The sequence below is a fragment of the Eschrichtius robustus genome, chromosome 13, assembly GCF_028021215.1.
Source record: "Eschrichtius robustus isolate mEscRob2 chromosome 13, mEscRob2.pri, whole genome shotgun sequence".
NCBI classification, from domain to species: domain Eukaryota; kingdom Metazoa; phylum Chordata; class Mammalia; order Artiodactyla; family Eschrichtiidae; genus Eschrichtius; species Eschrichtius robustus.
Window position 1 is genome coordinate 5,635,236 of NC_090836.1, and position 27,279 is coordinate 5,662,514.

The 27,279-nt window shown below is 49.9% G+C and overlaps 1 protein-coding gene across 1 annotated transcript in view; it reads left to right on the top strand.

Annotated features, from left to right (window-relative positions):
• NTF3 (neurotrophin 3) overlaps positions 1–22,784 on the top strand; it is a 65,901-nt gene extending 43,117 nt beyond the window's left edge. Inside the window, exon 2 of the mRNA XM_068560674.1 lies at positions 21,717–22,784. Coding sequence (XP_068416775.1) covers positions 21,717–22,496 — 780 coding nt within the window. The 3' untranslated portion in view covers positions 22,497–22,784. The remainder of the gene's footprint in view (positions 1–21,716) is intronic.
• Positions 22,785–27,279: the final 4,495 nt, after the last annotated feature.

Below are 27,279 nucleotides of genomic sequence, written 5' to 3' on the forward strand. Positions count from 1 at the left end.
ACCATCATGGCTGGCCTCTTTTCCCATTTGTACCTGTCTTTTCCCCGCTGGTCCCAGGGTTCCTGGGAGGCTGATGTTGAGGGAGAAAGCCACGGCAGTGGGAAGGGGCAGGATCAGAGACCAGGAGTTGGTCTCAGAAGTAGGCTTTTGCTTTCTGTTCTAGAGCATCAGTGACCTCAGATTTCTATGTTGATGCCTGTGTTAATTTACCCCCAGAGCTGTTATTCAGTGAACTTTTAAAAAAAGCTCTCCAGCCTAGTTTTTCTCTGGGTGGCGAGAGCACGCACCCTCTCTGAGGTCCACTTATCAGGTGTATGTATTCCTGGGATGGTCCTGTTCTGCTTAGTTCAAAAGCGGTCTCCCCTCCCCTCAGAGCTCTTGCTAAAGACATGACCCTGAACCTTCTTTCTGTCACCGTGACGGAGTCAAGCCTGCTTCCTCTTTACCTTTTGCTTGGCCAGCTCTTCCCAGATCCTTATCTGTCTTTTGGGAGTAAGTTCTTTCTGATCCACACATGCCATCCTGTAGCCCACATTGTTCCAGACACTGTGTTAGGGGCTGGAGCTGCAGAGCTGAATGAGATGGGCCCTGCCCTCTGGCACAATGCAAGCCAGTGGTCATGTAGAGCCCCACGGGGCCCCCTGACCTGGCCGGAGGGCCTCCCAGAGCCTTGCCCCAGCCGGGACTTGGCCTCCGTGGCAGCAGCTTAGGAGCGTTTGGGCCCAGCCCTCCTCTCACCTTCATGAGATCTGTTGGGTGCTGGTTCCCACATGCTTTTATCTGCAGGTTCTCCAGTCTCGTGCATTCTCTCCAAGCCCCAGGAATTCCCGATCTAATCCTGATCCTGGGCCAGATCTGTAGGTGGAGTGTGAGAGAGGAGACGCAGGTCCAGAGGGGCTTCGGACTTGTGTCCCTCCCCGTCTTGGTGCAGGAGTCCTTCTCTGCACCCCCGGGGGAGCTGCCTTCCTGCTCACCTCTCCTTCCTAGAGAGAGACAGCAGTGCTGCTTCTGGGCAGTGGGCCGGGACTGCTGGAGATGAAACTTTGATTTTCCTCTTCGGCATCCGAATCCTTCCGTTGCAGTGGCTGGCACACAGGTTGTGTGAGAGATCACCCGTGTCATCATCAGCTCCCAGGACGCCCAGGAACTCCTTCTCCCTACCCTCACAGCGTCCTCAGCCGAGTGGTACCAGCCACTCTGTTGCTCTTGACTCAATAAGTATCTTTAGAGGGTGCAATTAGTCCATGTTAAGGGCCTTTGGAGACAAGTGAGCATGAAAGGGAGAACTAATAATAATTATACCAGGACAAAATCATCAATGATCAATCACGCTTCTTAAGAGGTCCGTCCCTTTGGTCCGTTGACTATGTTTCTCGGAACCTTTTACTGAACACCGACTGTGAACCTGGCACCATTATGGATACTCAGGACATCAGACTTCGAAGGAGAGCTTACAGTCCGGTGCGGGAGAAAGACAAGGAAAAGGAGGGTTATAAAAGAATGTGCTGAAAGGCAGTGTCTTTAGGGAGGTGGTGCAGGAGCAGGGTGGGAGGGACACATAGGAATCAACCAGGTAAAGGGCGGGGGTGGGAGGGATACTGCCGGCAAAGGGGGTCATCAGAGATCCTTGAAGAGGTGAGAGCACTTGGCGGGTTTGCAGAACTGCAGCCCTTCCTGGTGAGACCCGCACCCAAGACCAGACTGGGAAGGGCCTCATGCCAGGCTGAGGAATTTGGGCTTCACCTCGAAGGTTTTAGAAAAGAACAGAAATTTCTCCAGCTGGGGAGCGATGCAGTCAAGCTCCACTTTAGAAGGTCCTTCCATTCCAGTTGTGGAGAGGAAATGAGAGGGAGTCTGGGAGAGGGTGAAAGTGGGGTCTCAGAAACCATCTAAGGGTCCCGGGGAGTAATCCCAGCAGGAGAGGTAGTACGGGCCGTAGGGAAAAGGGGCGTGCATTGTGAGAAGTAGGAGGCAGAATCAACTGGAATTTAATGGGACTTCCCTGGTGGTCCAGTGGTTAAGACTCCGTGCTTCCACTGCAGGGGGCACAGGTTCAATCCCTGGTCTGGGAACTAAGATCCCATTTAGTAACGGCTGGATGAAAACTGTGGGAGAGCCACAGAAGCTTAAGGAGACAGGTCAGGAGGCTAAAGAAGGAAGGGCCGCAAGGCATCTACCTGATTTTCAAATGAGGGACCCAGGGGTCTTCTGGGAGGGTTGCTTCCGGAGGGCCCGGTGCTGGTGGTGAGGATGGATGGAAGGAATTCTGCCCGTTTCGAGGGGGTGGACGAAGTGGAAGTAAGCAGTGCAGGTGCTTTTATATGAAGTTGGACTGGGACCTGCTAGTTGTCCTTAGGGGAGAGCTATTTTCTTTTCCTTGTTTAGGGTTGGTAACATGCGAACATTATGGGCACACCTCGTTTTATTGGGCTTCGCTTTATCGCACTTCTCAGACGTTGCCTTTTTTACATTTGAAGGTTTGTGGCAACCCTGCCTTGAGCAAGTCCATCGGTGCCATTTTTCTATCCACATTTGTTCACTTCATGTCTCTGTGTCACATTTGGGTAATTCTGGCAGTATTTCAAACTTTCTCATTATTATTGGTGATGGTGATCTGTGATCAGTGATTTTTGATTTGACGATTGCAAAAAGATTACAACTCGCTGAAGACTCAGATGATGGTTAGCATTTTTTAGCAAGAAGGTATTTTCTTTTTTTTTTTTTAAATAAATTTATTTATTTATGGCTGTGTTGTGTCTTCGTTTCTGTGCGAGGGCTTTCTCTAGTTGTGGCAAGCGGGGGCCACTCTTCATCGCGGTGCGCGGGCCTCTCACTGTCGCGGCCTCTCTTGTTGCGGAGCACAGGCTCCAGACGCGCAGGCTCAGTAATTGTGGCTCACGGGCCCAGCTGCTCCGTGGCACGTGGGATCTTCCCCGACCAGGGCTCGAACCCGTGTCCCTTGCATTGGCAGGCAGATTCTTAACCACTGCGCCACCAGGGAAGCCCCAAGAAGGTATTTTCTAATTAAAGCATGTACATTTTTTTTTAGACACAATGCTACTGCATATTTCATGGGCTACAGTATAGTGTAAACATAAATTTTATATGTACTGGGAAGGCAAAAGATTCATGTGACTTGCTTTATCATGGTATTTGCTTTATTACAAGTGGTCTGGAACTGAACCCGCAGGGCAAGCGATGTCTGAGGTCTGCCTGTGTCTGCTGAGGAAAGGAAACCTGCAGAGAGGGGCAGGTTGAAGACAGGACTGGGATGGAGGCCCTGATGGAAGAAGGCTTCTGAGTGAATGGGAGGCAGTGGGACCAGCATGTCGCTGTAGATGCTATTGGAGAGAGAATGTGACCAGGACACCCAGACACTCAGAGGAAATTATGGCCGGACTCAGTGTGAGTGTGGAGTCCTGGTTGATCCAGGGCAGGCCTGCCGTGTAACCATTACCCCAACCAAATGATTAATTGTACCCCCTTTCACTTTCAAAAGTTTACTGGTTAGGGTGATAAAGCATCTGGCCACTTCAGCTGTGTGCATTCAAGGAGATGTGTGTACAGAGTGAAGAGTTCTTACCTGGGGGACCCTCTCTTTTTTTTTCTCTAAAGTAGGAGGCAAGCTTTCTGTGCTCTGAGACTTCAGGAGATAAATATGGTTTTGAGAGAGCTGTTGTGAGGAACAGAAGAAAGACCTGACACAGGAAGAATAGCAAAAAATTGATCTACAGCAAGGGCTGAGCCAAACTTGAGAACATAAATTTGCTTGGCACCGAACAGTGTCCATGCCGCCCTTCCCCTTCTCCACAGCCCGAGTATCAGCCGGAGAAATGGATGCTTGATTGACCTGAGGCTGGGCAGGTGCAGGGCAGATGTGACCAGGGTGGAGGGGTGGGGTAGAAGAAGGGCTGAAGCAAAGGACTGTGGAAATAACTCAGACCCACGGTCACCTCTGCACAGGAAGATGTTTATTGCAGCATTGTTTATGAGAATGGAGAATGGGAAATAATACATTTCCTACAAAGGGGGTGTAATCCAGTAAATTACGGCACTTTCCTGGGATGGAATATTAATTATGTAGCCATCAAAGCTTTGTTTATGTACAATTTTAATATGATGGGAGAATGCTTAGATTATACGATTAAGTAAGTCAGTCGAAGAAGGATGTGTATTCAACAATCTCAACTTTGTAATGCCTAGAAAAACTTTGCACGTGTTTAGAAAAGGCTGGGTACTTGTGGGAGTTGATAGATTTCTTTTTGTATTTTTGTATTTTTAGAATGCTCTCCAATATGCTCTGATTACTTTTATAACATGGAAAAAGAATCTCTAGAGAAATTTATTTAAAATTCTTTAAACATAAAAAGGGTGTATGCAATCACGGGTTAATTTGGCCTCCGTATTCTCTTGATCTCTTAGATGGGAAACATCACCCAGATAGCATGGTGTTTGAGAAATGAGTTTTGGTGTCAGACACACCTGGGTTTGAATCCCAGCTCTAGTATGGCAGTGGTGTGATTGGAGGCGAGTTGTTTTCTCTGGGGCCCTATTTCTTTATTTACGAAGTAGAGAGAATAAAGCACTCCCACAGTCTCTTATTTACAATTCCAAAACCCACAAAGCTCTGAAAACCCAGAGTCCCTTCTTAAAGTTTCAGCAGATTTATTTGGCTGCAAAATATGACCTGAATTGACATAATCTTTATCTCTCTTAAGTGAGTATTTATAATTTTGCAATAGAAATATTACCTTGTTTAATCACGGGGGCTGCCCCAGACCCATGGAGAGTGTTAGGTAATGTACAGTAATACACAGGGTTTCAGATAAGTGACTGTCGACTGTGGGACCTGCCTCAGAGGGTTGTTGCAGAATTAAATCTTAGCGAAGTTCCAGGCAGGAGCAAATGCTATCATCATTATTGATATCATAATTATTCTTGAGCCTTTGCTACATACAGAATGCTTGATTTCTGCTTGCTTTCTCTTCCTTCTGTTCCTTTCCTTATTGGGACCTTGAGAAGAAGACAGACATGTCATTTTTTATGGGCACTTAGGTTGACATTGTTTAGGACACGGGAGTGGAAAAAATGGGAACTGCCAGCAGAAAATTCTCCCGCCTCTTTCCTTCTTTCCAGTTTCTAGTTTCCTGAAGAATAAGCCATAAGGAATAATGCATGTTAACAGGTCACCCAAATAGTTGAAGAGCTCATCAAAGGATTAAGTCTTATTCTCTTGGTGAAGAATTTAATCTCAAAGCACATGCGTTCATTGTGGAATTGTGATATATTTACAGCATAGCTACTCTACATTTAAAGATGTACTTTGCTTTAAGCTAAAACTAGTCTGATATATATATTTTTTAATGGAAGAGTGGTTATTTACTGCTTTCCATAGGAATTCACAATAAGATTTTTTGTTGCAAACCCTCCTGGTATCTTTAAAACACAAATCAATTCACAGAAATGTGATTTGCACTCAACCTTTTCAGAGGCGTAAGTAGGGTATAACCTGAAGTTATTCCTTCCTGTTCTTGGATGAGTTTTGCTTCATAAATTCTGTCAGTGTGGCACTAGCCAACTGCGTTATTAACATCACCAAGGGGAATTAGAACATAAAAGGTTATAGGATCAAAAGTTCCACATTCTGAATCAATGCCAGTATATTTCCAGACCCTTCAGTTTGACTACAGTCTGCAGCCATCCCCTCCTCTCCACCATGTGACTCACCCACTTCAGGGTGGAGGTCATTGACTGTTCCCACACATCGCTATGGCCCAATCAACGTCCCCATGGTGGAGCGTTTTGCCTTTACATAGAATCACAGAGCCTCAGGTCTGGAAAGAACTGTTTTGCAATCCTCTCTATTAAATCCAGTGAATCTGGCCATTTCGACGGCATGCCTGGAAACTCACTAGAGCCTTCTTTCTAGTAAACCAAAATAGATCTCCCTGAAGTAGATGGTTCAAACTCTGCAAATTGGTCCAGAGGCAGAAGAGCTGGTCTGTTGGCTAGAAATGACTGCCTGTCCTAAGGTCTCCAACCCTTTTCCACTTCAGCTCATCAGGTCCTCGGTGGCCCTCCTACTGCGTGCCCAGCACAGTGTCAGGACACATTCCTGCACATTCTTGGGTTCCAACTTACCCTCTATGTTAATGCATTCATTAGCACCAAACTGCAGGGTTCCTTGCCAAAGCCCATCAAGCGTAATTGGAGCTTCTGAAGTGAGATCCCCCAGTAATATTAGTTCAGTTGTCTCATTAGTCTCATGCCCATCATCAAACACATTTTCCTTCACGATTGTTGTCATTTTCTTAAAACAGCTATTGTTGAGAAAGATTGTTTTTAACACAGGCTTTTGCTTAACCAGTTGTTTGATCTCCAGAATACAATAAATCTTCAGACGGAACAGAGCCAGGAATGGGGGAGGGGGAACTGGGGAGGCTTAGAAAGAAGTAGGTGCAGAACTTGAGCCAAGGACCGGCCCCACCCATCTCCCTGCATAGGAAGAGGCTCCTGCAGCCAGAGGTGGCCCACCTTTGGAAATGATCCACTTTGTATGAATTGGTGCATCAAAGAGGCAGTGGGCCTAGAGAAAAGTACAGTCTGCATTTTGTAGCTGTAGGGACTCTCCCAAAATTCCCAGAGAGCTGGGGGATCTCTACTTCCTGGGCGGTCCCAGGCATATGGTCTGTCCTCTGGATTCTTCAGGGCTTTGAGAATAAAGAGGTTATCTTTTAGGAAGAGTGCTGGATCAGGAGTCAGGAAGAACGGTTCTGGTTCTGGCTGTGACAGCTTTGAGCCCACCACTCATCTACGCTATGCCCTAAATTTCTCAGCTTTAAAATTAGCAATACCCTCTCTTTATAATTTTCCTAACTTCATCTCCACCCAAAAAGCTAAAGACAGTAGGATGTAAGTATTAAGTTGCAGTCCTTGGCATATAGTAGGTGCTTAGTGTAGCATCCTTCCTTCCTTTAAGAGATCAGGGGGTTCTGCCATGTCCCCAGATGTTTTCTGCCCACGACCTGTGTCTGTGAAAGCCTCGAGCCTCTTGATGGACGCTTTGCCCACTTCTCCTGGCTGTGTTTGTTAGATTAAAGGGTTGCCTCACTGCCTGTCTCAAGGTAGCCTCTGCTTGCTCTCCCGGGCACCCATGGGGGCCTGGAGCCTTTAAGTACAATTGTGCTTTTGAGGAAGAGGAGCTCCACACAGTTCTCAGGCTCACTGGCGCTTATTTGAGGTCATCTTCAGCCTTTCCAACTCAACCCCTCCAGAGGGGTGAAAACCCACCTTCTTCTGTCTTTTGGGAAATCCACCAGAACTAGTGTGAAGCCATGCATTGCATTTTTCAAGAGTCAAACTCAATCACCAAAAGATGTATCAGAGAGGGCAGGGGGTGTGGGGTAGAGGTCAGGGGAGGAGGTATGGAAGGTGTGCTCGCATCCCCCCCAGAAAAGAATTGGAAGTGGTGTTGGAAAAATCCTCAGCCTTTATTTACCACGGTGGGTAGACACAGGAGGAGGGGGAGCTGGGTGGGAAAGGAAAACAATAGAGGGCTGTGTGCTTTGCTACAGAAGCACGCTCTCAGCAAGTAACGTGGCAAGCTGGGTCAGCGCTGCTCAGTTGGCCCCAGAGCTTAAAGGAGGGTCTGGTGCAGCTGTCGGTGGTGGTGGGCAGGCTGGGGCCAAGGCAGGCACCCTCCGGGCACTCGGAGGCAAAGCTGCAGGAATCCCCAGGTTCAGCGGGCTCCAGCCTGATGGAAACCCTCGCTGCCTCTTGTTCTAGGGAGAGGCTTGTGGGGAGACCACAGAGGAGGTGACCAGGAAAGGGAGCGCTCACATCTCATGCAGAGAGTGACCGACATATGGAACATGTTATCGGGAAGGGTTACAGGCTGGAGGAGCTCCTAGACTTTTCCAGGGGTGGGATGGGGGAGGGGGCAGCCTTCAGAAACCCAAGGAGGTTTCTAAACAAAAGGAATTTGAGAAGGGTTGGAGGAATAATGAGAAATGCAAACTTGACCCAGAGTTTCTCTTTCTATCTCCCAGGCTTCTCCCCAGCCTGTCCTTACATGTTTCCAATTCCTGGGGACCCGAGAGGGCCACTGGGGCCATGTGCCTTCCTCCTTACATGGGCAGAGCTGGCGGGGGGTGGGAGCGGGGTCAGCAGGACCCCAGAGCCGTCTCCCACGCACCCCACCCCCCCCCGTGTCCCTGGGGACCAGAGAGAGAGAGCAGGGAGCCCAGAGCCTTGTCTTTGCCCCTCTGTGGGTAGGCAGACTGCAGACACTGCGAAGATCTCAGGATGATTTACCTGGATTCCCTCACTCTGTAGAAGAGCAAACTGATGCCTGGGAGGTGGAAACAAGGCTTGTCCGAGGTCCCATGGGGACTGACTGGGAAAGCTGCAAGGCGCACCCCAGCCTTGTGTTCCTCCAACCCTAGGGATGTCTCCCCTCCTCAGCACCCCTCTCCCCACCCACTGCACACACGCACACACAGATACACACAGATACACACAGACACACACACTAAGACGCAGGCACACACGCACACACAGATACACACAGATACACGCACAGACACACACACTAAGACGCAGACACACACACACACACACACACACAGATACATGCACAGACACACACACTAAGACGCAGACACACACGCACACACAGATACACACAGATGCACGCACAGACACACACACTAAGACGCAGACACACAGACACACACAGATACACACAGATACACGCACAGACACACACACTAAGACGCAGACACACAGACACACACAGATACACGCACAGACACACACACTAAGACGCAGACACACAGACACACACAGATACACACAGACACACACACTAAGACGCAGACACACAGACACACGCAGATACACACAGATACACGCACAGACACACACACTAAGACGCAGACACACAGACACACACAGATACACGCACAGACACACACACTAAGACGCAGACACACAGACACACACACACACACTCAGACATACACACTCACATACACACACACACAAATGTGGACACACGCACAGACGCACACTCAGACCCAGACATACAGACCCAGACATACACACAGACACACAGTCACACACAGATATACATACACATATCGACACAGATATATATTCATTCACACACAGACATACACATTCACACACAGGCACACTCACAGATATTCACACGCACACCATACACACAAATAAACACGATATACACTCACACACACACTCAGACACAGACGTACATGCACACATACACACATACTCACACACACACACAGGCACACTCACAGATATCCTCACACACACACGCTCTGCTGGCCTGTTTCCCAGCAGCTCTTGTACAGGTTGGAATTCCTCCTCTTTCTGCTCTGCTCTGATGGCAGAGAGCTGTAGGCACTGCCCCGGCCACTCTGGGACAAGGTCCCAGTGGCCGCAGGAGTGTGGCCTATTCTGTGTCACCACCAGGAAGCCCTTTTTGACCCTGAGTGTTCATACCTTCGTGCTTGTGTTCGTGTCCCTGGCTGCTAGGAAGAAAATGTCAGCTGGGGTGGGGTTAGCCAGCTCTGGGTGCTGGCGGGGTGGAGTGGTTCCTAACACGGATGGATCTAGATGCAGATACCCTCTGGGCGGCAGTCGTGGTGGTTTTGGGGGACAGTCTCTCCTCCCCCGTTTTTCCCTAGCTGGGGCAAAAGCCACCATGCAGGGGCCTTGGACTCAGCTGAAACCCTGTTCAAGAAAGCCTTGTCTCCCTTCCTCTCTCCGTCCTCTCTTTCTCTCTGTGTCTTCCTCCCTCCCTCATTCTCCCCACCCCTCCACAATCACTTGCCCTGAGGTCCCCAGGAGCAGAGATGGCCCCCTGGCTCTGTGTCGCCCCTCTGCAGTCAGACCCTTGGCCGCAGGGCCTCAGGTGCCTGACGCCTCGCCTCTTCCGTGGGGACGGTCCTGTTCTTCGTGGCTCCAGTAATGATCCCCGAGGTCCATTTTAGACCATCCTCCAGGAATGTACTCAGACTCTTCTGAGCAAACTTAGTGAAATGGCATCACTGGCACTAAAAGGTGACACCTCTCATCCTCTGTACTTTTTCTAGCTCTGGGTGTTTGTCCGTCCTTCACTGTGTAACAAACTCTCCCAAACTTGGTGGCATAAAAAAAAAAAAAAAACCACTGTTTTCTCATTTCTCATGATGTTGTGGCTCAGGGAATTGAGTCGAGCTGGGTTGGGAGATTCTTCTGTGTCAGGTGGCCTTGACAGAGGTCCTTGGCGGTTTTCAGTTGACTGATGGGCTGGCACGGGTCACCCAGGCCAGTTCACCCGCAAGACGAGCACCTTGGCAGCACTGGCTGGAAAACCACGGTGAGGGGGTTCTCCAACATGGTGGCCTTGAATGTCAGTGCCTCCCGTGGCAGCTCGGGGCCCCAAGAACAGGCAGAAGCCACACGGCCGCTCACAGCCTAGCCTTGGAAGTCACATAATGTTACTTCCTCTATACTGTATTGATCAAAATGGGCACAGGACACCCACCTACAAGAGAAGGGCACATGGACCCACCACTAGGTGGGAGGAGTGTCAGAAATCAGCATGTTTTAAACTAGCAACCTGCTTGTGCACAGTATTCGATCCCAGTGTATCTTCTGGCTACACTCTCTTCCAGAGCAATGAACTTATCCACTTTTGCCATCTGATATGAAAGAGAGCCTCTACTGGTGCTTAAGCCTCCTCTCTCAGGCTTCCGGGGTGTCCCCCTGGGCCATGTTCTGTGATTGTCCTGCACCCCTCCCTCCTCCAGCTTCTCCTCCTGAGACAGCGTGCAGCCACGCTCACAGTCATAACGCCAGTCGGCTGGAACACAGAGAAGCTCTTCAGAAACAGCAAGGTTTCCAAAGACAAGGGAGAGCATTGGTCTTGAGTACACTGAGGAACAGGGAAACCAAAGGGATGGAAAAGCCATCAGGTTGGAGGTGAAGTCATCCAGAGTGGTGGCAGAACCAGAGATGGAAGAGAAAAGGCATGCCGTTCCAAAGCTCTTGAGGAGTGCAGATGTCACTAGACAATGGTGCTGATGCCACAAAAATGTTTGTAAAAGGAAGGGAAGGGTTCTGCCTCATGGGCTACCTCTTGAGCTGAGTCAGGCTGCGAGGGCTCCAGCCCTCTCACAGTGTAGCGTTCCACATGCTGTGCTGGTCCTGATTCCGCTGCACCTCCCAGAGAAGCCCTTCTGCAACCTTGTGGGCAGGTTTCCCTCCGGGTGTCCTTATATTTATGGTTCTGTGTTGGTTCCAGATGGGCAGCACAGCTCTGGGCCTCTGGAGAGCTGGCTTCTGGTTCTGGCTTTTCCATTAATTGATTGTTGCATTTGGGGCAGGCCACTTTCCTGCTGTAACCTTCCCATTATATGAGAATTCTAGTAGATTAGGATGCCAGTGCCTGGCTCTGTAGCTTCAAAAGGACACAGAAAAGTAGGAAGGACCAGAAAACGAGACCAGTATTGAGGATCATTTGTCTGGTGAAGAAATGGCTCAGGGTTAGCAGAGGGTCATAGAAGCACAGGATATTAAAGCTGGAAAGAAGCTGTGAAAAACTGTTTAATTCAAGAGTTCTTCACCGAGAATCTATGGGTCTCTGGGTTAGGCTTTGGGGAGCTGGTGAACTGCCTCGAATTTTTTTGCAAACTTTTCCGCTATGTGCACATGCATTTTTTTAGGGAAAACTTTCTTTAGTTTTTATCACATTCTAAAAAGGGTCAAAAACGGCTGAGAACCACTTTAGTCCACCAGCATTATGTTATGTGATTCTTAACCAGGAGGGATAAGGCCTCCCCAGATGGTATTTGGAAAAGTGTGAGTGCCTTTTTTTGGTCGTCACCATGACTGGGGACATGATTGACATTTAGTAGGTTGGGGGCAGAGCTTCCTGTGTGGGAGACAAAACTGAATAATGAAGAACTAACTCTCCTGCCCAAAATACCAGCATCAGCCCTAGGGAGAAAGCCCGTTAGGAATTGAGACCCCAGGATGAGCAGTGATTCTCCCTTAGCCACAAAGCTGATCAGTGACAGAGATGCTTTTCATTCATAAATCAAAGTGGGAGACATGCTGAGAGTCCGCATTATTTTATTTCTCCTTGTCAATACGCTAAAAATCTATGAAAACCAAGTGATCAGAAATCTGTCTCGCCTTCAAAACTCCAGCAAATTTCAGAAAGAATCCCTGGGTTCTTGGTCTTCTTTACCATCCAATAAAGACAGAGGAAAGGAATGTGTGACACTTGGGGAAACTAAAGCACAGATAAGTGGGCCCGTCAGCCCCGTGTTGCCTAGATATGCTTCTCAGCCACTGTGAATTGGCGATGCCCAGCCTTGGACGGTGAATGTTCCCTTTGCACTTCAGAGCACCTGTCTTGGAGATCTTTTTCTCAGAACAAGGAAAGAAGCATTAATGTATCAATGCGGGGCTTGGTGCCGCACTCCCTGCAAGCAAGTGGCAGGTGCCTTCAACTCTCTGGAAAGAGTTGGGAGGTGGTCTGCGGTACTGGCTAAAAGTACAACCTGGGGGTCACACAGGGGTCTGCATCCTGCCTCCACCTCTCAACTGATGCGTGATCTCGGACAAAATGACTTAATCCCTCTGAGCCTCAGTTTCCTGAGCTGACAAGTGGGCATGATAATCGTATCCATGAAGATTAATTGAAACGATCCGCGTAAAGTCTGGAGAAGTCCTCAGCATATGGTGCGGCTCAGTAAATACTAGCTGCTATTACAAGCGGTTATGATGACTGTGTCCGTGAAGAATGACAGCTTTGGGTCCACAGTGTCGGTGCCAGAATTCAGAGGACAAACTCTGGGTTGGTTTCTAGTCTTGCCCAGCTGCCCAGAGCGAGAGTAGGTAGATGGTTTGGGATTGGATCATAGTGTTTATGAAGTGCCTTCCACACACTTGGGTTCGGGTGGAAGATGAATTTTCTTCCTGTGTGTCTATTCCAGCCTCCCTTTGCAAGGGGGAGCAAAGAGGCTCAGGAAATCTCCCGTGCAGACACCTCTCCTGCCTTGCTTTCCTGGTCTGGCAGGGGATTCAGGTGAAGGACGGTGGCTGGGTGAGCCGTGGAAGGAGGCTTTGGCCCTCCGAGTCCCCAGACAGCGTGGTTTCCTGGAGAGGGCGTCCAGACCAAAGGCAGCCATGGACCATCTGCCAGTCCCTCATCCTCGTGGAAGAAGGCTGGCTGTGGGCTGGGGGAGGCGTGAGCGGGAGACACAGGCCCCATCGCCAAGCCTGCAGGAGAAAGGCTGCCATCTGACCGCACTCACTGCGGCCAAGTCCTCGTGAGGCCAAACCAGGGTGGTTTGGGGTGACCCCGGCCTCGCTGCCGCTGCCCTGGCGGGTGCAGTCACACATCCAGGCATTGCCAAGGCAGCTGTGGTCTTGGTTTGGAAGAGGCATCTGGAGAGTGAATGAGAGTCCTGATTTGGGATTTCCCTTCGCTCCCAGCTCTCAAGGTAAAGCCAGCTTCCTTATTCTGCCATTTTGAGACCCATCCTTGGCTGGGTAGACAAAGTAGATAATTGATCATCCTCATCATTATTTATCATAATTATTAAAGATTGACGGTCAGCAGCCTTCTGTTACAATTAGCTTACAGCTGGGTAGCACTTTACAGGTAATACATATGCTTGACACATCAACCCAACTCAAACACGAGGAGTACCTCTAGGACAAGAAGTTTCATTTGCTTGGGGAGGTTATTCTCTGACGCTAAGAGTTGAACGCCAGCCGTACCCGCAACTGGCTGTGTAATGGAAGCAACCTTCCCTTGTGTGTTTCCACACTTGGAAAAATGGAGTTAACCCAGATGCAGAAAATGAAACCAAAATCAAGATGTCTCAGAATATTAAATGATACAGTAATTTGGAAATAACTCGACTGTAACCCATCCTCATTTGGGGAGGCTACAGTGTGTGTGAGGTGTGTGTGTGTGTACGCATGCACACACAAGCCCACCACAAACCCATGCATGTGCATCTTCAAGCACAGTGGTGAATGAGCATTAGTGCCCAGAACAAAGAAAACGGAATTTCCTAGATAAACACAGTTATGGCCGGTAGCTGGATTGACTCAGATTTTCTCTGCAGATTGTTCCTTGCCCAGCCTCTGGCCATGAAATGAGAGTTGGTAGGATGTAAAGGATAAAGTAAACCTGGGTTTCCTGGGGCTTGTGTAGGCATACCAAGCTCCTTTCAGATCTCTCTGCCAAGATGGGGCCAAGCCAGAGGGTTCCCTGGCCTGGGGAATAACTGTACTGCCTTCTTCTCGGAGCTGTGGTGCACATTGTTTTGACATGTGCCATATCTTCTGTCTCTCACTACCTTGGGGCCCGATGAGTGGATGCTTTGAACAATGTAAAATTCCTCTGCCAACAGCTGTGAAAAAGAAACTCCCAACTTTTTACTTCCAGCTCAGGGTGTTTAGCTTGCTTTTGGGAGACCGGCTCCTTGTCTTTTCAGGGGTCTCTTGTCTTCTTCATTTTCTGACCTCCAAGAGGAACCAGTTTCAGCAGTTCCTTTCTGAGGGAGGTGAGTCACCCTTCTGAGGTCTCTATTTCATTTCTTTTCACCCTAGAACACACCTTCCTTGTTGATAGGTTGTCTTGTTTCCACTGGGAAGCCAGCATCCCCTGAAAACTGAGGACCTTGTCCTATTTCAGATCTTGGGCCAAGCGTTGTCTGTGTCAGTCGGTTTCAGAACCCTGAGTTGAGTAAGTTTCACTAAGAGGAACTCTGCAGAATGAGGGGCTTTTAGAGAACAGGGAAGGAATCCATCTCCCTGCCTCTGCTGTCACCTGTATGGACTCTATGTGATGCAGACCTGCCCAGGGATCAGGGATCTCAAATGAGGTCTCACCAAATACAGCGGAGAGGTGATCCTTTTTGGTTGCGGGGGGTGGGGGGAGGATTTAGACCATGCTCACCAGCATCTTTGACGACAGTCGTTGACTAGTTCTCTGATCTCGGCTCGATTTCTTACCCTCTCTAAAGCTCAATGTATGTGTTCTTGTTCTCCCTAAGACAGGGAAGAGTGGCCACCCTCAGAGGTGCAATAAGAGTGAGCGAGGTGGGTTTGAGGGATGCATGCAGGGCCGTCGGGGGAGGAGCGCCATGTACCCCCACACAGTCCAGTTCTTGTGACTTCATTTCTAATCCGCACCTTCCAGCCACCCCAAGTCTCTCCTTCCCTCCATCCTTTCACAAGCGTTTCCCTCCCTTGTTGGTTTTGGATCCACCTTGCCCCTAGTGAGTTAACCTACGTGTTTCCAGTCTAATCTCATCCTGCTTCTTCCAGGCGGCCCGCCCACACGGGGGCTGGGCAATAATTGGTTTGTCCTCATCGGTGTTTGTAGCGCCTTTCCTTCAAGCGTCATCCGTGCGTTCCAATTAACCTGCCACTTTTTCCTCTCTCCTGCTTCCGGATCATTATTAAAGAGATTAACCAAAGCCAGACGAGTCCCCAGCAGAGGCTCCACCGGGACGTGTCTCTCCCGGCTCCCAGCCTTGTCAGGGGTCAGACCATCTTCATGTGGCCCCGACTGACTCATTTTGAGGCCTCAGGACCCGTGTTCAGAACAAAGCCAATTTGAATTAATTTTGCAATTAAGACAGGAGAACAAGCCTGGCCAGTCCTTTTATATGGCCTTAGTTTAATGTTTCCACCACATTCCTTTCCTTTTGGTCATTCTGCTTTAAATCTATCGCCTCCCCACCTCTCTCTCTTTCCACTCCCTGAAGGAGATATTAGGGTTATCTGGCAGGATGTGGTCTTTGGACATCTTAGCATTCATCAGAGACCAGGTCATCGCTGCAGAAATTCTCCAGAGAATTAGGTCGTTATGGCTACAATTGGCCAGTGTCCTCGGTCACCCCCGCCAGAAAGTGCACTTGCCTCCGGGGGTGGTGGCTACCCTGGACATAATGAAATCTCTAGAATTTGCATATTCAACACTTGGCAAGTAAAAAAGTGCTTCCACCTTTGTTCTCACACCTCCTCCCCTAGGAAAGCTAGAACAGAGCCTTTATGCCTTCTGTGCTATTCACCCCATTTTGCAGCACTGGGGCCAAACCCAGGGTCTGAGGTGGTACATTCTGTGCTCTGTATGAAGCAACGCGTGGGACAGGCACCTGCAGGGGCCTGACCTTGGAGGGCATCAGGCCCAGGAAGGACGGGAGGAAACTGAATTGTGTTTCCTTTCATGGGGAATCTGAGAGGAGGAAACAGGGGTGGTGGCCTCAAGCCCCCGGAAACTGCCGAGAGCTGCCTAGAGGCTTCTCGGGGGGATGCGCGGCCTGCCGGGTGGAGCTGTCCTGGCTCCAGGCTTGGAAGCTGAGTTTCCTCTGGACTGTGTGAGAGCAGGGACAGACAGACAGCACAGGGCATCTGCTCCAGAGGCAGACGGCCAACCCGTCTGGGCTCTGCTGCTTGTTAACTAGTTATTAAACCTCCCCATGCCTTGGTTTCCCCATCTGAAATGGGAAATGTAAGTACCTACCTCCGAGGGGTTGTTATCAAGATGAAAGATGCAATGTATGTCAGTTCCCGGCAAGAACATCTTTGTGCTTGGTGACCCCGCTCTGCCCAGGCTACAAAATTCACTCGGTACACGTGCAACAAGCAAGGGCTGGGGGTTCATGGCCAGGCGGTGGCTCGCACGTGCTAGGGAGCTAGTCCTAGAGAGGTGACTTGGAACTCAGCGGTGATGGCCCCCATCCCCCGTGTGTGGCAGGACTGACCCTGGTTGTTGGGGCCTCAGACCCTGTACCACCGTCCTCACCGGCTTCTCTTCCATTTCAGCTGCTCCTTCCAGACCCCAAACCCTCTGTGTGTATTGTACACTGAGCCAAAAAGGAGGAATCAGAAATTGCTCTCTTTTGAGTATTTTGAGGGATGGTGAAACCTTGTAGGAATGTTGCTCCAGGGACTGGGAAAACACCATATGTGGGAAAGCATTTCTAAGCGAGCAAAATAGCATCTGCAAGCTGGTCAGGATCTTGGAAAACTCTGAGCGGGGAAAACGGGCACTGGGGAGAGTGCAGGAAGGGGTCTAACGGAGGTCTTTAACAGGTCTTTTTCCAATTATAGCCGAGAGGAGCCTGGGGATCCTGGCCTGCTTCAGAGCCAGGCCTGTATTTTCTTTGGGAGAAGAAGGCAGAGTTGATTGGCTTCCAAACCAGGCTTGGCAGAAACCCAGACAGAATCCCAGGCCAGGAAGCTGTGTAGGTCTTGCTTGTAGTAGGTGCTCATTCAGTAAATGGACCTGGAGACTTGACAACAGTGCAGCCCTGTGCCGGACGTCAGAGGCGGGGGGATGAGAAAGACGTGGCCTAGTCATCCAGGGGGAGCCATTCAGACAGTGATAACTCAGTAGGATCATTGCTTAAACGGGGGTCTCTATAAACTGCAGTCACCACTAGCGAAGGAGCATAGAGGTCTCTCTAAATTGAAACATTCACTGATGCGCCTTCCTGGTACTGCCTTTCCTCTTCCACTCCCCACTCCAGGGAATTAGTCCTCTGCTACCCGGTGTGTGTGCATGGAGGGCAGGCGTGCGGTGTCTTCTGCTGCCGCAGATAACTGAGGTTCATGTTCATCTAACCTGTCCAGTGGATCACTACGTGCCAGGCACGGTGCTAAGTGCTTTCCTAATGATGTCACTTTTCACCCCTGACCATGACCTTGATTATGCACCGGCCATGCGATCTCTGTTACGCTTAATCACCAAGGGTCCCCTGTCCCTCTCTGTGTCATGTAGCAGTCAGACCTTACCCAGCTCGCTTTACACTGCTCCGGGTCTCAGTGTCCCTAATGGTAAAAACGAGGTGGTTCTCTATGGCCCCTTCCAACTCCAACATCTGTGTTTGGGCGAATTTTATTAGCGACATTCTTGGGCTTGCTCTCTGCAAAAAACCTGAAAGCAGATTATCAAAGTGGAGTCCGCAGGAAGCCTGTTTTAACACAGCCTTGCAAATATCTAGAAACACTTACCAGCCTGCAGATGATTTACTCCCAGGACTTATTCCAAAGTATCATGACGAGTTTTTGGACTTGATGGTAAGCAACCATTCAGATCCAGAAATGGGTAGGACCCATGCTAAGGGGCGTTTGGGAATTTTTATATAATTCATTTTGTTCCTTTGTCCCACCCCACCACCAGCAGTGCTGGCCTGATGTCTCTGTGCTGAATTTGTGTGCTTGGGACCCGAGGGGATACTGGGGTTTGCCTTGGGGCTCCCACAGGTAGATGGGATGGTAGGAACAGTCCAGCCTCTACAATTCTCTGTAGAGAACTGAAAAACAATAATAAATCAACTACAAGTCAGTCTGCTTTGTACGATCTGAGCACTGTGCTTTGGCGATTCTTTGCAATATCAGTGATGAAGTCTTCCTCTCTGACGATCCTGACCTCTCCCCCAATCCCCCACCGCCCAGGGGAGCAAGGAAGGCGGTCTCAGGAGCCTTTCCCATTGTCCACAACCCCGGGCCCTCCCTGCCGGGTTGCACTAAAGTCACAGCTCCCGTCCATGGCCCTGCACACTGCACCCTGTGGGCTTTGCACGTCCCTTTTGACCAACGATAACTTTCCGCCCTTACTTTCAAACAATTTCACCAAGACGAACTGTCTTAGTTCCTGCAGCTGGGGCATCACACAGAGTCTGGCGCTCAGAGAAGGGACCTCAAACTCAAGGTGTAACGCTCTGTGGTTACCATCTTGAAATTCGGAAGAATTTTATTTCTGACTGTGGGTTTTCTAAGTGAGGTCCCATGGGACCATGGAGCATGCACCTGGGGGCTCCGAGCATTGCCTCAAACGTGGTCACGCCTCCTGCCGCCATCCTGCCTGTGAGAAATGTTTGCCCTAGGCCCTGCAGACTAGGTAGCCAGTTCTGTGCGTGGAGGGCAGGCGTTCCGGCCACCCTCGGTCCATCTCTGACTCACTGCACCCACTTTGTATTCACTGTGGTGTGGACTCAGGGGAGAGGCAGACACAAACAGGGAGGAAGGAGCTCCTGGCCTTGGAGGAGAGAGTCTAGGGAGTAAACCACGTCATGCCATGAGGGCTGTGACACCTGCCACCATGCCACGGAGACGCAAAGGAGGCCGGGCTGCCGCTATCAGGGGAGCATCGCGGAAAAGTTAGCTTCTGAACCAGGCACTGAAGAATGAGCAAAATTTCAGCAGGAGAGGAGGCTGTGAACGTGTGCAAGGTGAAGGGTCACATGGGCCGTAAAGCTTATTCAAGCGGCTCGTGAACAGTGAGTAGGGCTGAGGGGTGGGGCGTGGGAGCCCGATCATGACGTGATGAAAAGGAATGCTGGGCCCAGAGTGCGGAGTCCCCCTCTCTGCCCTTGTGTGCCTCTCCTCTGCTTTAAACTGCAGTCTGGGTTTTCCTCATCTATAAAATGAAGAAGTTGGATTAAATACCCTTCTCTTTCTTACATCTTTTGGTTCCATAATACAGGCCACCTCCCATATAGCAGGCCAATCCATCAACGTTCTTCCTACCAACTCACCCTTGCAATGACCTTACTAATCTAGGCGTGACTCTTACTGGACCTGGGACCTCCCTCCACTCACCACACTTGATTGATTTCCCTGTGAGCAGGTAGCCTGCTTATTCTTAGTTGATAGTGGCTGGGCTTTTGGGGGGTTTCATAAATTGTTTTTCGATAGCCTCTCCATCCCAAATTATTTTATTGCAGCTGTATTCTATTTTGGAAGGGAGAAGGGGGTGTAATTCTAGTTGCATGTACACCACACTTTTTGTGTTCAACCTTGATTTTGTTGGGCCTGCAAGATTGAAGGGGATGTCACTCTTATGCAGAGTTGGGGGGGAGATCAGTTATCCTGTGGGAACCATTTTCCCAGGATAATACAATAATTACAATCAGGGCCGATTTTCTATGTCTTGTGCCACATTTGTTTATTTCCCTTCTCTTCTCCCCCTGGGTTTCTCGAAATACCAAAGGTGAACCAAGGGAAGGATTTTATTTTCCATGCTTAGAGCTTTAAAGAGGAAACGAGAGAGGCCTGGGGACAGTAAGGTGGCTTCAATGGTGATTACAGAATGAGCACCTCGAGGCTAGTGGTGTGAAGCACGGGGCACGGGAGGGGTCATTAGTGCAGCCAGCCCTCCCCACCAGAAAAAATCTCCTTCCCGTGCCAACCCTCGGAAAATCAGGGCTGTGCTCTAGTGAGGGAGAGACCAGCAATGAAGGTACGTCAAGATCGGCCCTCTAATTCCACAAGGACTCAGCAGAAACCCCAAGTCGAGGTTCTACTATGGCAACAGAATGAGAGCGTTGATGGGTTCAGATGCCACTGAAACAAGGAGACAGCAGAATTAGAAACAGAACCATTAAAAGGAACATTTCATAGTGGAAACTTAAAAAGTCAAACATGAAAAATTAACAGGGAATCTTGCACTTCAGGGCAAATGTAGCCCATTAATTTGGGCTGTGTCTCCATCTTCTACAGGTGGTGCTTTGGGGGGGGGGGGCTGCCGTCTTGTGAAGAGGGTCTCTGGGGATCAGGTGGGCACCTTGGCAAGGATGTCCATTGGAGAGGTCGGCAGAGCACCTGACACTCAGGCCCTCTCACAGCATAGGTCGCAGCCCACATGGTCATTTACAAGGGCAGGAGAACAGCTCTGCCAGGCTGGCCAAGAACGAGCCATCTCTGATGCTATGGATATAGAAGCAACTGGCCCAACCCAACCTTGGGCTTGGCCCAACCTTGGGGTATCTGTTCCTTTGAGAGATCTCAGGGGCTGCAGTGAAGGGGGCAAGAGAACTATGATTCTTGAGACAATTGCAAAGCCACTGCCACTGATACTTTTTTAATTAAAAATGTACGTACGCATTTATAATTTTCAGGTTCCATTTCTTCGTATTTTGCCGAGGTGGAGCGGGATGTGATCTTTTCAGGCTCAAGGGACCTTTAAAGAAGTGGTAGGAGACTTCCCTGGCGGTCCAGTGGTTAAGACTCCACGCTTCCAGTGATTCCACTGCAGGGGGCATGGGTTCCATCTCTGGTTGGGGAACTAGGATTCCACAGGCTGCATGGTACAGCCAGGAAAAAACTTTTTTAATAAATAAATAAAATAAAGAAGTGGCAGGACGTCATCCACACACAGAAGAAGGCTGCAGATGGTAGACGTCAGGTGCAAAGGTGACAGGTGCCATCTGTCCAGGAAGGAGATGGAGGTTGAAAGACTGGAGTCAAGCGCACCTGCCTCTTTGTGACCCGGGTCTTCGGGAAAGACCTGACTCTTCTAGGCTGTAGTCCTTCCAGCGATGTTCTTGGTTTCCTTGTGAAAAAGATGATTTTGCCCTCTCTCTCTTACACACGCAGACACACCTCTTTCCCTCTCACACAGCCATGATGCTGGAGGAAAGATTGTTGAGGTGAAGGCACTTGGACATCTAGGAGAGAAAGGAGGGCTGGTAAAAGGCAGTATTTCCCAGGGGAAGGGGAGAGAAATAGACAGCCTCTGTCTCTGGCCAGTACAGGGGCGTTTTGAGGCTCCCCTAGGATGGTGGTACCCTGCTCTCTCTCTTGCCTCACAGGGATCCTCAGCCTCTGGTTCAGGATGGCACGGACCCAGCGGCCACCACCTTCTGTTAACACCTATGTTTCCTTTTCAGATCTTACAGGTGAACAAGGTGATGTCCATCTTGTTTTATGTGATATTTCTCGCTTATCTCCGTGGCATCCAAGGTAACAGCATGGATCAAAGGAGTTTGCCGGAAGACTCGCTCAATTCCCTGATTATTAAGCTGATCCAGGCAGATATTTTAAAAAACAAGCTCTCCAAGCACATGGTGGACGTTAAGGAAAACTACCAGAGCACCCTGCCCAAAGCAGAGGCCCCCCGGGAGCCCGCCAAGCCGGAATTCCAGCCCATGACCGCCATGGGCCCCGAACTGCTGCGGCATCAGAGACGCTACAACTCCCCCCGGGTCCTGCTGAGTGACAGCACCCCCATGGAGCCCCCTCCCCTGTACCTCATGGAGGATTACGTGGGCAACCCCGCGGCCACCAACAGAACGGCGCGGAGGAAGAGGTATGCGGAGCACAAGAGTCACCGAGGGGAGTACTCCGTGTGTGACAGCGAGAGCTTGTGGGTGACCGACAAGTCATCGGCCATCGACATTCGGGGACACCAGGTCACGGTGCTGGGGGAGATCAAAACCGGCAACTCTCCCGTCAAACAATATTTTTATGAGACGAGGTGTAAAGAGGCCAGGCCTGTCAAGAACGGTTGCAGAGGCATTGACGATAAACATTGGAACTCTCAATGCAAAACCTCCCAAACCTACGTCCGGGCACTGACGTCAGAAAACAACAAACTGGTCGGCTGGCGGTGGATACGGATAGACACATCCTGTGTGTGTGCCTTGTCGAGAAAAATCGGAAGAACATAAATTGGCATCTCTCCCCGTATATAAATTATTACTTTAAATTATACAATATGCATGTAGCATATAAATGTTTATATTGTTTTTATATATTATAAGTTGACCTTTATTTATTAAACTTCAGCAACCCTACAGTATATAAGCTTTTTTTCTCAATAAAATCCGTGTGCTTGCCTTCCCTCAGGCCTCTCCCATCTGTTAAACCTGATCCTTGTAACCCGGCTCTCGGGATCCACCGCCCTGTAAAATCTGTGTACACCAGTATTTTGCATTCAGTATTGTCAAGGCCATGACTGTCGTTCTAGTAAACTTGTTAAAATCGGCTGATGTCAGAGTTGTGTGTAGACACAGTTAAATCCCTCCTTCCGGGGATGCCTCATGGTTGATTCATTAATTTAAAGAACTGTTACCACCTCCGTTGCAGTGATGTTTGGCAGTTTGGAGCTGCACCCTTAATTCTGGCCAACAAGCTCGCTGCCCACAACCTACTCGCCTTTCTCTGCTGTCAGTTTTGCCAATTAGAGTTATGATTTGCTCCAATGTTACAGTCCCGAAACAATAACAATGAAGCTGGCAATTTTCGTTTTGGAAGTTTCTTTTCAGCACATTTGTTGTTTGGGGGTTTGAGATTGTTAAGGGTTGAATTTTTTTTTTTTTTTTTTTTTTTTTGGCTTCGGTTTTTGTTTGCTTTTTGGAAGTGGTTTTCTGAGGCACATAGGAAACATTTTTTAACTATTTGTAACAGAAATAATTGTATGGTTACCCAGAAGCAGAAACGGATCCTGAGTCATCTGCACACAGAAGAGAAATGTGCTCCTAAGAGATTCTCTTGGAGCCCCGCCTCCTTTTCCTCTGCTGGTCCCTCTTGGTGCGGCAGGGGGAACTGGAAAAGGCTGGTGCTTTGGAGTCAGACCTAGGTTCAAATTCCAGCTACCCCCTGTGACTGTGGGCAGGGTTTTGAAGGCTCCCTGAGCCCAGGTTTCCTGGAGTCAGAGATTCAGATGTGGGTATGGGTCTTGCCTACCCCACAGGTTGCCATGATTCAGCTATATTACTGCAGTAGGCGTCCCAACAGAGGGTAGATATTCAAGAATGGAAGTTCCTTATCCCTTCCCTCCCTCTCCTTACTTAGGTATTGTGTTCCTCTGTATCATTTTTGGTTTTTGGTGGGTTTTTTTTGTTGTTCTCCTGCCACCCAGCTTTATTAAGATATAATTGACATATAACATTGCATAAGTTCAAGGTGTACAGCGTGATGATTTGACACACGTATATATTGCGAAATGTTTACCGCAATAAGGTTAGTTAGCACATCCCTCACCTCACACAAGTGCCATTGTTGTTATTGTGAGAACGTTTAGAAGCTACCCTCATGGCAACTATCAAGTGTACAGTACAGTATTGTTGTCTATAGCCCCCATGCTGTACGTTAGCTCCCCCAAACCTGTTCCTCTTAAAATTTGAAATTCGTACTCTTGACCAGCATCTCCTCTTCCCCCACCCCCAGCGCCTGGCAACCAGAGTTCTACTCTTTGCTTCTGTGAGTTCAGCTTTTTTAGAGTCTACTATACATGAGCTCTGTATCATTTTTGGTTGATTCATCCCCTTAGATGTAAAAACCCCAACTGGAGGGAAATTTCCGGGTGCCTACTGATTCCAGGAGGGGTCCACAACAGCCGAGGGGTCACTTGGTGATGGCCACACCTGTCCTGCCAAGGCAGACACTAGTGATGCCCTCCAAGTGCTTTTCCCCCTGGGAAGCAGTTCACCCTCCAGGGTCTGGAGCCTAAGGACTCCCATCTCCCATCTGGTTGGAGACGCGAGGTACCCACCATACCGCTATGGACCCTGCATTACTGCCCTGAAACCCTGTCTGTTCGCTTCTCTGGATTGCCCTGCCTGCATCCAAGGCCCGTGTGTGCCCTCAATATCTGGAGCAGCCTGTGCCCCGAGATCTGGCCTCCCGTAAAGGACACACATGCCTAACAGCGTCTGTGTCCCTTATGGGACATGACCCTTTTGAAACAGGCTTTGGTGACAAGCATCGTCAGATCACGCTCGATTCTGGATGCCCAGAACACGAGGGCAGGAAATGAGGAATTTACCACGTACCCACCACGTGCTGGCCACTTTCAAATGCTGCCACCCACCGTAAGTTGTCACAAATCCTTTGAGGTAGCCATTGTCATCTTCGGTTTACAGGTGGCGAAACTGAGGGTTGAGGATTTAACCTGCCCGCGGCCACTGAGCAGGTAAGTGGCAGAGGGAGGGTGAAAATCCCTGTCTGAGTGCTGACGCTGTCCTGTCTCCTCATCTCTAGTACCTTCCCATCCCCTTCCTGCAGCCGCGCGTTTCAGAATGAACCACACAGGCCTAGGGAAATGGAAAGCTTCGTTCTCTGTGTGGAAACCTTTGGAAGCTCCCGCTTCATGAGCCCATGTCAAGAACACAGTAAACCCACCAATAGGATACTGGGAGTCTTATGATTGACCCAAGCCCGGTTCTCAGGTTGGAGTTAAGGAGCCCTTATGTTCCTCTTCTGGAACTTCTACTCCAAATGGGTTTAAGGCCTCTCTGGAAGGTCTGGGGAGACAGGCTTGGGTGACGGAGACCCCGGAGTCCAGCCTGGGAAGGCATAGTTCCTAAACAGCAGGGCTGAGTCCTGGACCCCACCTGGAATGGAAGGAGTTTGCCTACATGTCGAGAGCGAGTCTGGAGCAGCTTGCTTCCGGGGTAAGTGCAGCTCAGGGGAGAGCTGAGCCCGGGGATGATGAAAACAGGCCTGAAAGGAGCTCCGGGCTTCAGGCTGTGGGGCAGCTCTGTTTCCGTCCGCGTGCTGGGAAGCACAGTTCCCTTTCAGCAGCTATACTGGCATAAGAGGGCATCCAAGGTCTGCCAAAGCCAACGTGTTGGACTCACGGGCCAGGGCAGAGCCTTCCGCAAGGTCCACAGGAGGCCTTTTGCATCTCATGCACACGTTTGCCATTGAGATGATTGGCAGTTCAACTCATCTCTGAGACAGGAGGGCCTTGGAGGGCAGGCGTCTGGCTCCTGGAGATGTACTTGCTCTCTGTCATCTTCCCTTGTTGCCTGGCTTCTTGCTGGAGCTTCGCTAAACAGAGACGTGTGTTGCAGGGTGAGGAGCCTGGCTGGAGGGAAGGCAGGTTCTGGCCCGACTTTGTTGCCAGTGGCGGCCTGACCTTGGCTAACTCACCTGTCCCAAAGTGGGCATTTCAGCCTCCCGAGCTCCTACCGCAGAAAGGGGCAGTATCCAGGCTGCCATTCCTCTCTTCCTGGATGGATGCCACGGTCAGAAGCCCTGTTGGCCATTGGTGGGGGCTTCTCTCTGCCCTTTCATAAGGACGCCCCCCTCTACATGCTGTGTGAACTTGACCAAGTTACTTAACCTCTCTGAGCCTTTGTTTCCTTGTCTATGAAATGAGGATAGTGCCTACTTCATAAGATCATTTTGCAATGTAATGAAAATATCCAGTTCCTGGCCCATCAGAAGCCCCTTTAGGGTTACCTCTGGTGGTTAGGTTTGGGGAAATTTTCAGGAGCCTTCACTCTGGAATTCCGGTAGGAATTTCCCAACTTCACAGCGGGGGATTGATCCTAATTAAAGAGTCTTAATCAGCTACCCCATGGGAGGCAGTCCCCAGTTCACCCACTTCCCTTCCACAGATCTCTTGAACCCTGCTCAGCAGACCTACCAGCAACACACGTGATTTTCTGAAGAGTGTGTGGATGGGTGGCTGTGGGGTTTGTTCCTTCTTGCAAATTTATGGGACAGCTTTGTTCTTGTATTATAGGTCTGTCTGTCTGTCTGTCTCTCACGTCCAACAACGCTTTCTCCAGGTTGGTATTTAGGGTTTGGCATTTTTGAAGATCTTGGGTGTTTTTGCCTCCCCCATCCATGCATGAGCATGTCTGCGTGTGTATGTCTGCTTTTTAGTTCATTTAGTCAGCGTGGAAACCCTCCACCAGGGCTTGGAGAAACCATACGCATGTATGTTATCACCTCCGAACATGTGTGCAGGAATGAAATTCGTGTCGTCACCTCCCAGCTACCTGGAGATTTGTCTGACTTCACCAGGAAGACGCATCCCCCAGGCTTCGAACTCGGATGGCCCCGGCCGTGTAAAGCCATGCCCGCTGCCCCGTGAGGCCTGGCCTTGCTCTTTTTCCACAAACCCAGGAGGAGCCGCAGCCCCCGAGGACTGATTCTCTGACCTGGAACCTTCTTCAGCCTAACCCTCGTCCTCCAGATTCCCAGCCCCAGATCTAAGGAGACCTCCCAAATTCCTTGCACTCGCTTCTCAAGTTACAGCAGGCCGGAGGACTGCTCACGAAGCACACGTGTTTCACCACAGGCTGAAAGGCAAGCGCCTCTGGGTTGACCGGGACCCCCGGGGCTTTTGTTTGGTTCCAGATGGAGGGTGGCCCGGCTCGGACGAGCAGAGCCACGGCGAGGACGCAAGCCCTCTGAAGGACCGCGGGTTTGTTTCCTTCCATCCTGTATTTGGTACGAAAGGCCGACAAGATGAGCACAGATGGGCTGAGGTGGGGGCCAGGGGTGGGGAAGGCCCACGAGGTGGAGAGGCGAAGGCCCCAACATATCGAGAGAATTTTCTAGAGGCGGGCTACCGCTGAGGAGTTTGGCTGAGTTGAATTGGTGCAGGGGTCAGTAATGACATTGCGTGTGCTGTGACAGAAACCTCTGTGGCAAGAAAACAGAGAAGTTTATTGGGAAATGGTGAAGCACAGCTTAATGAGTTAAATGGCTTTT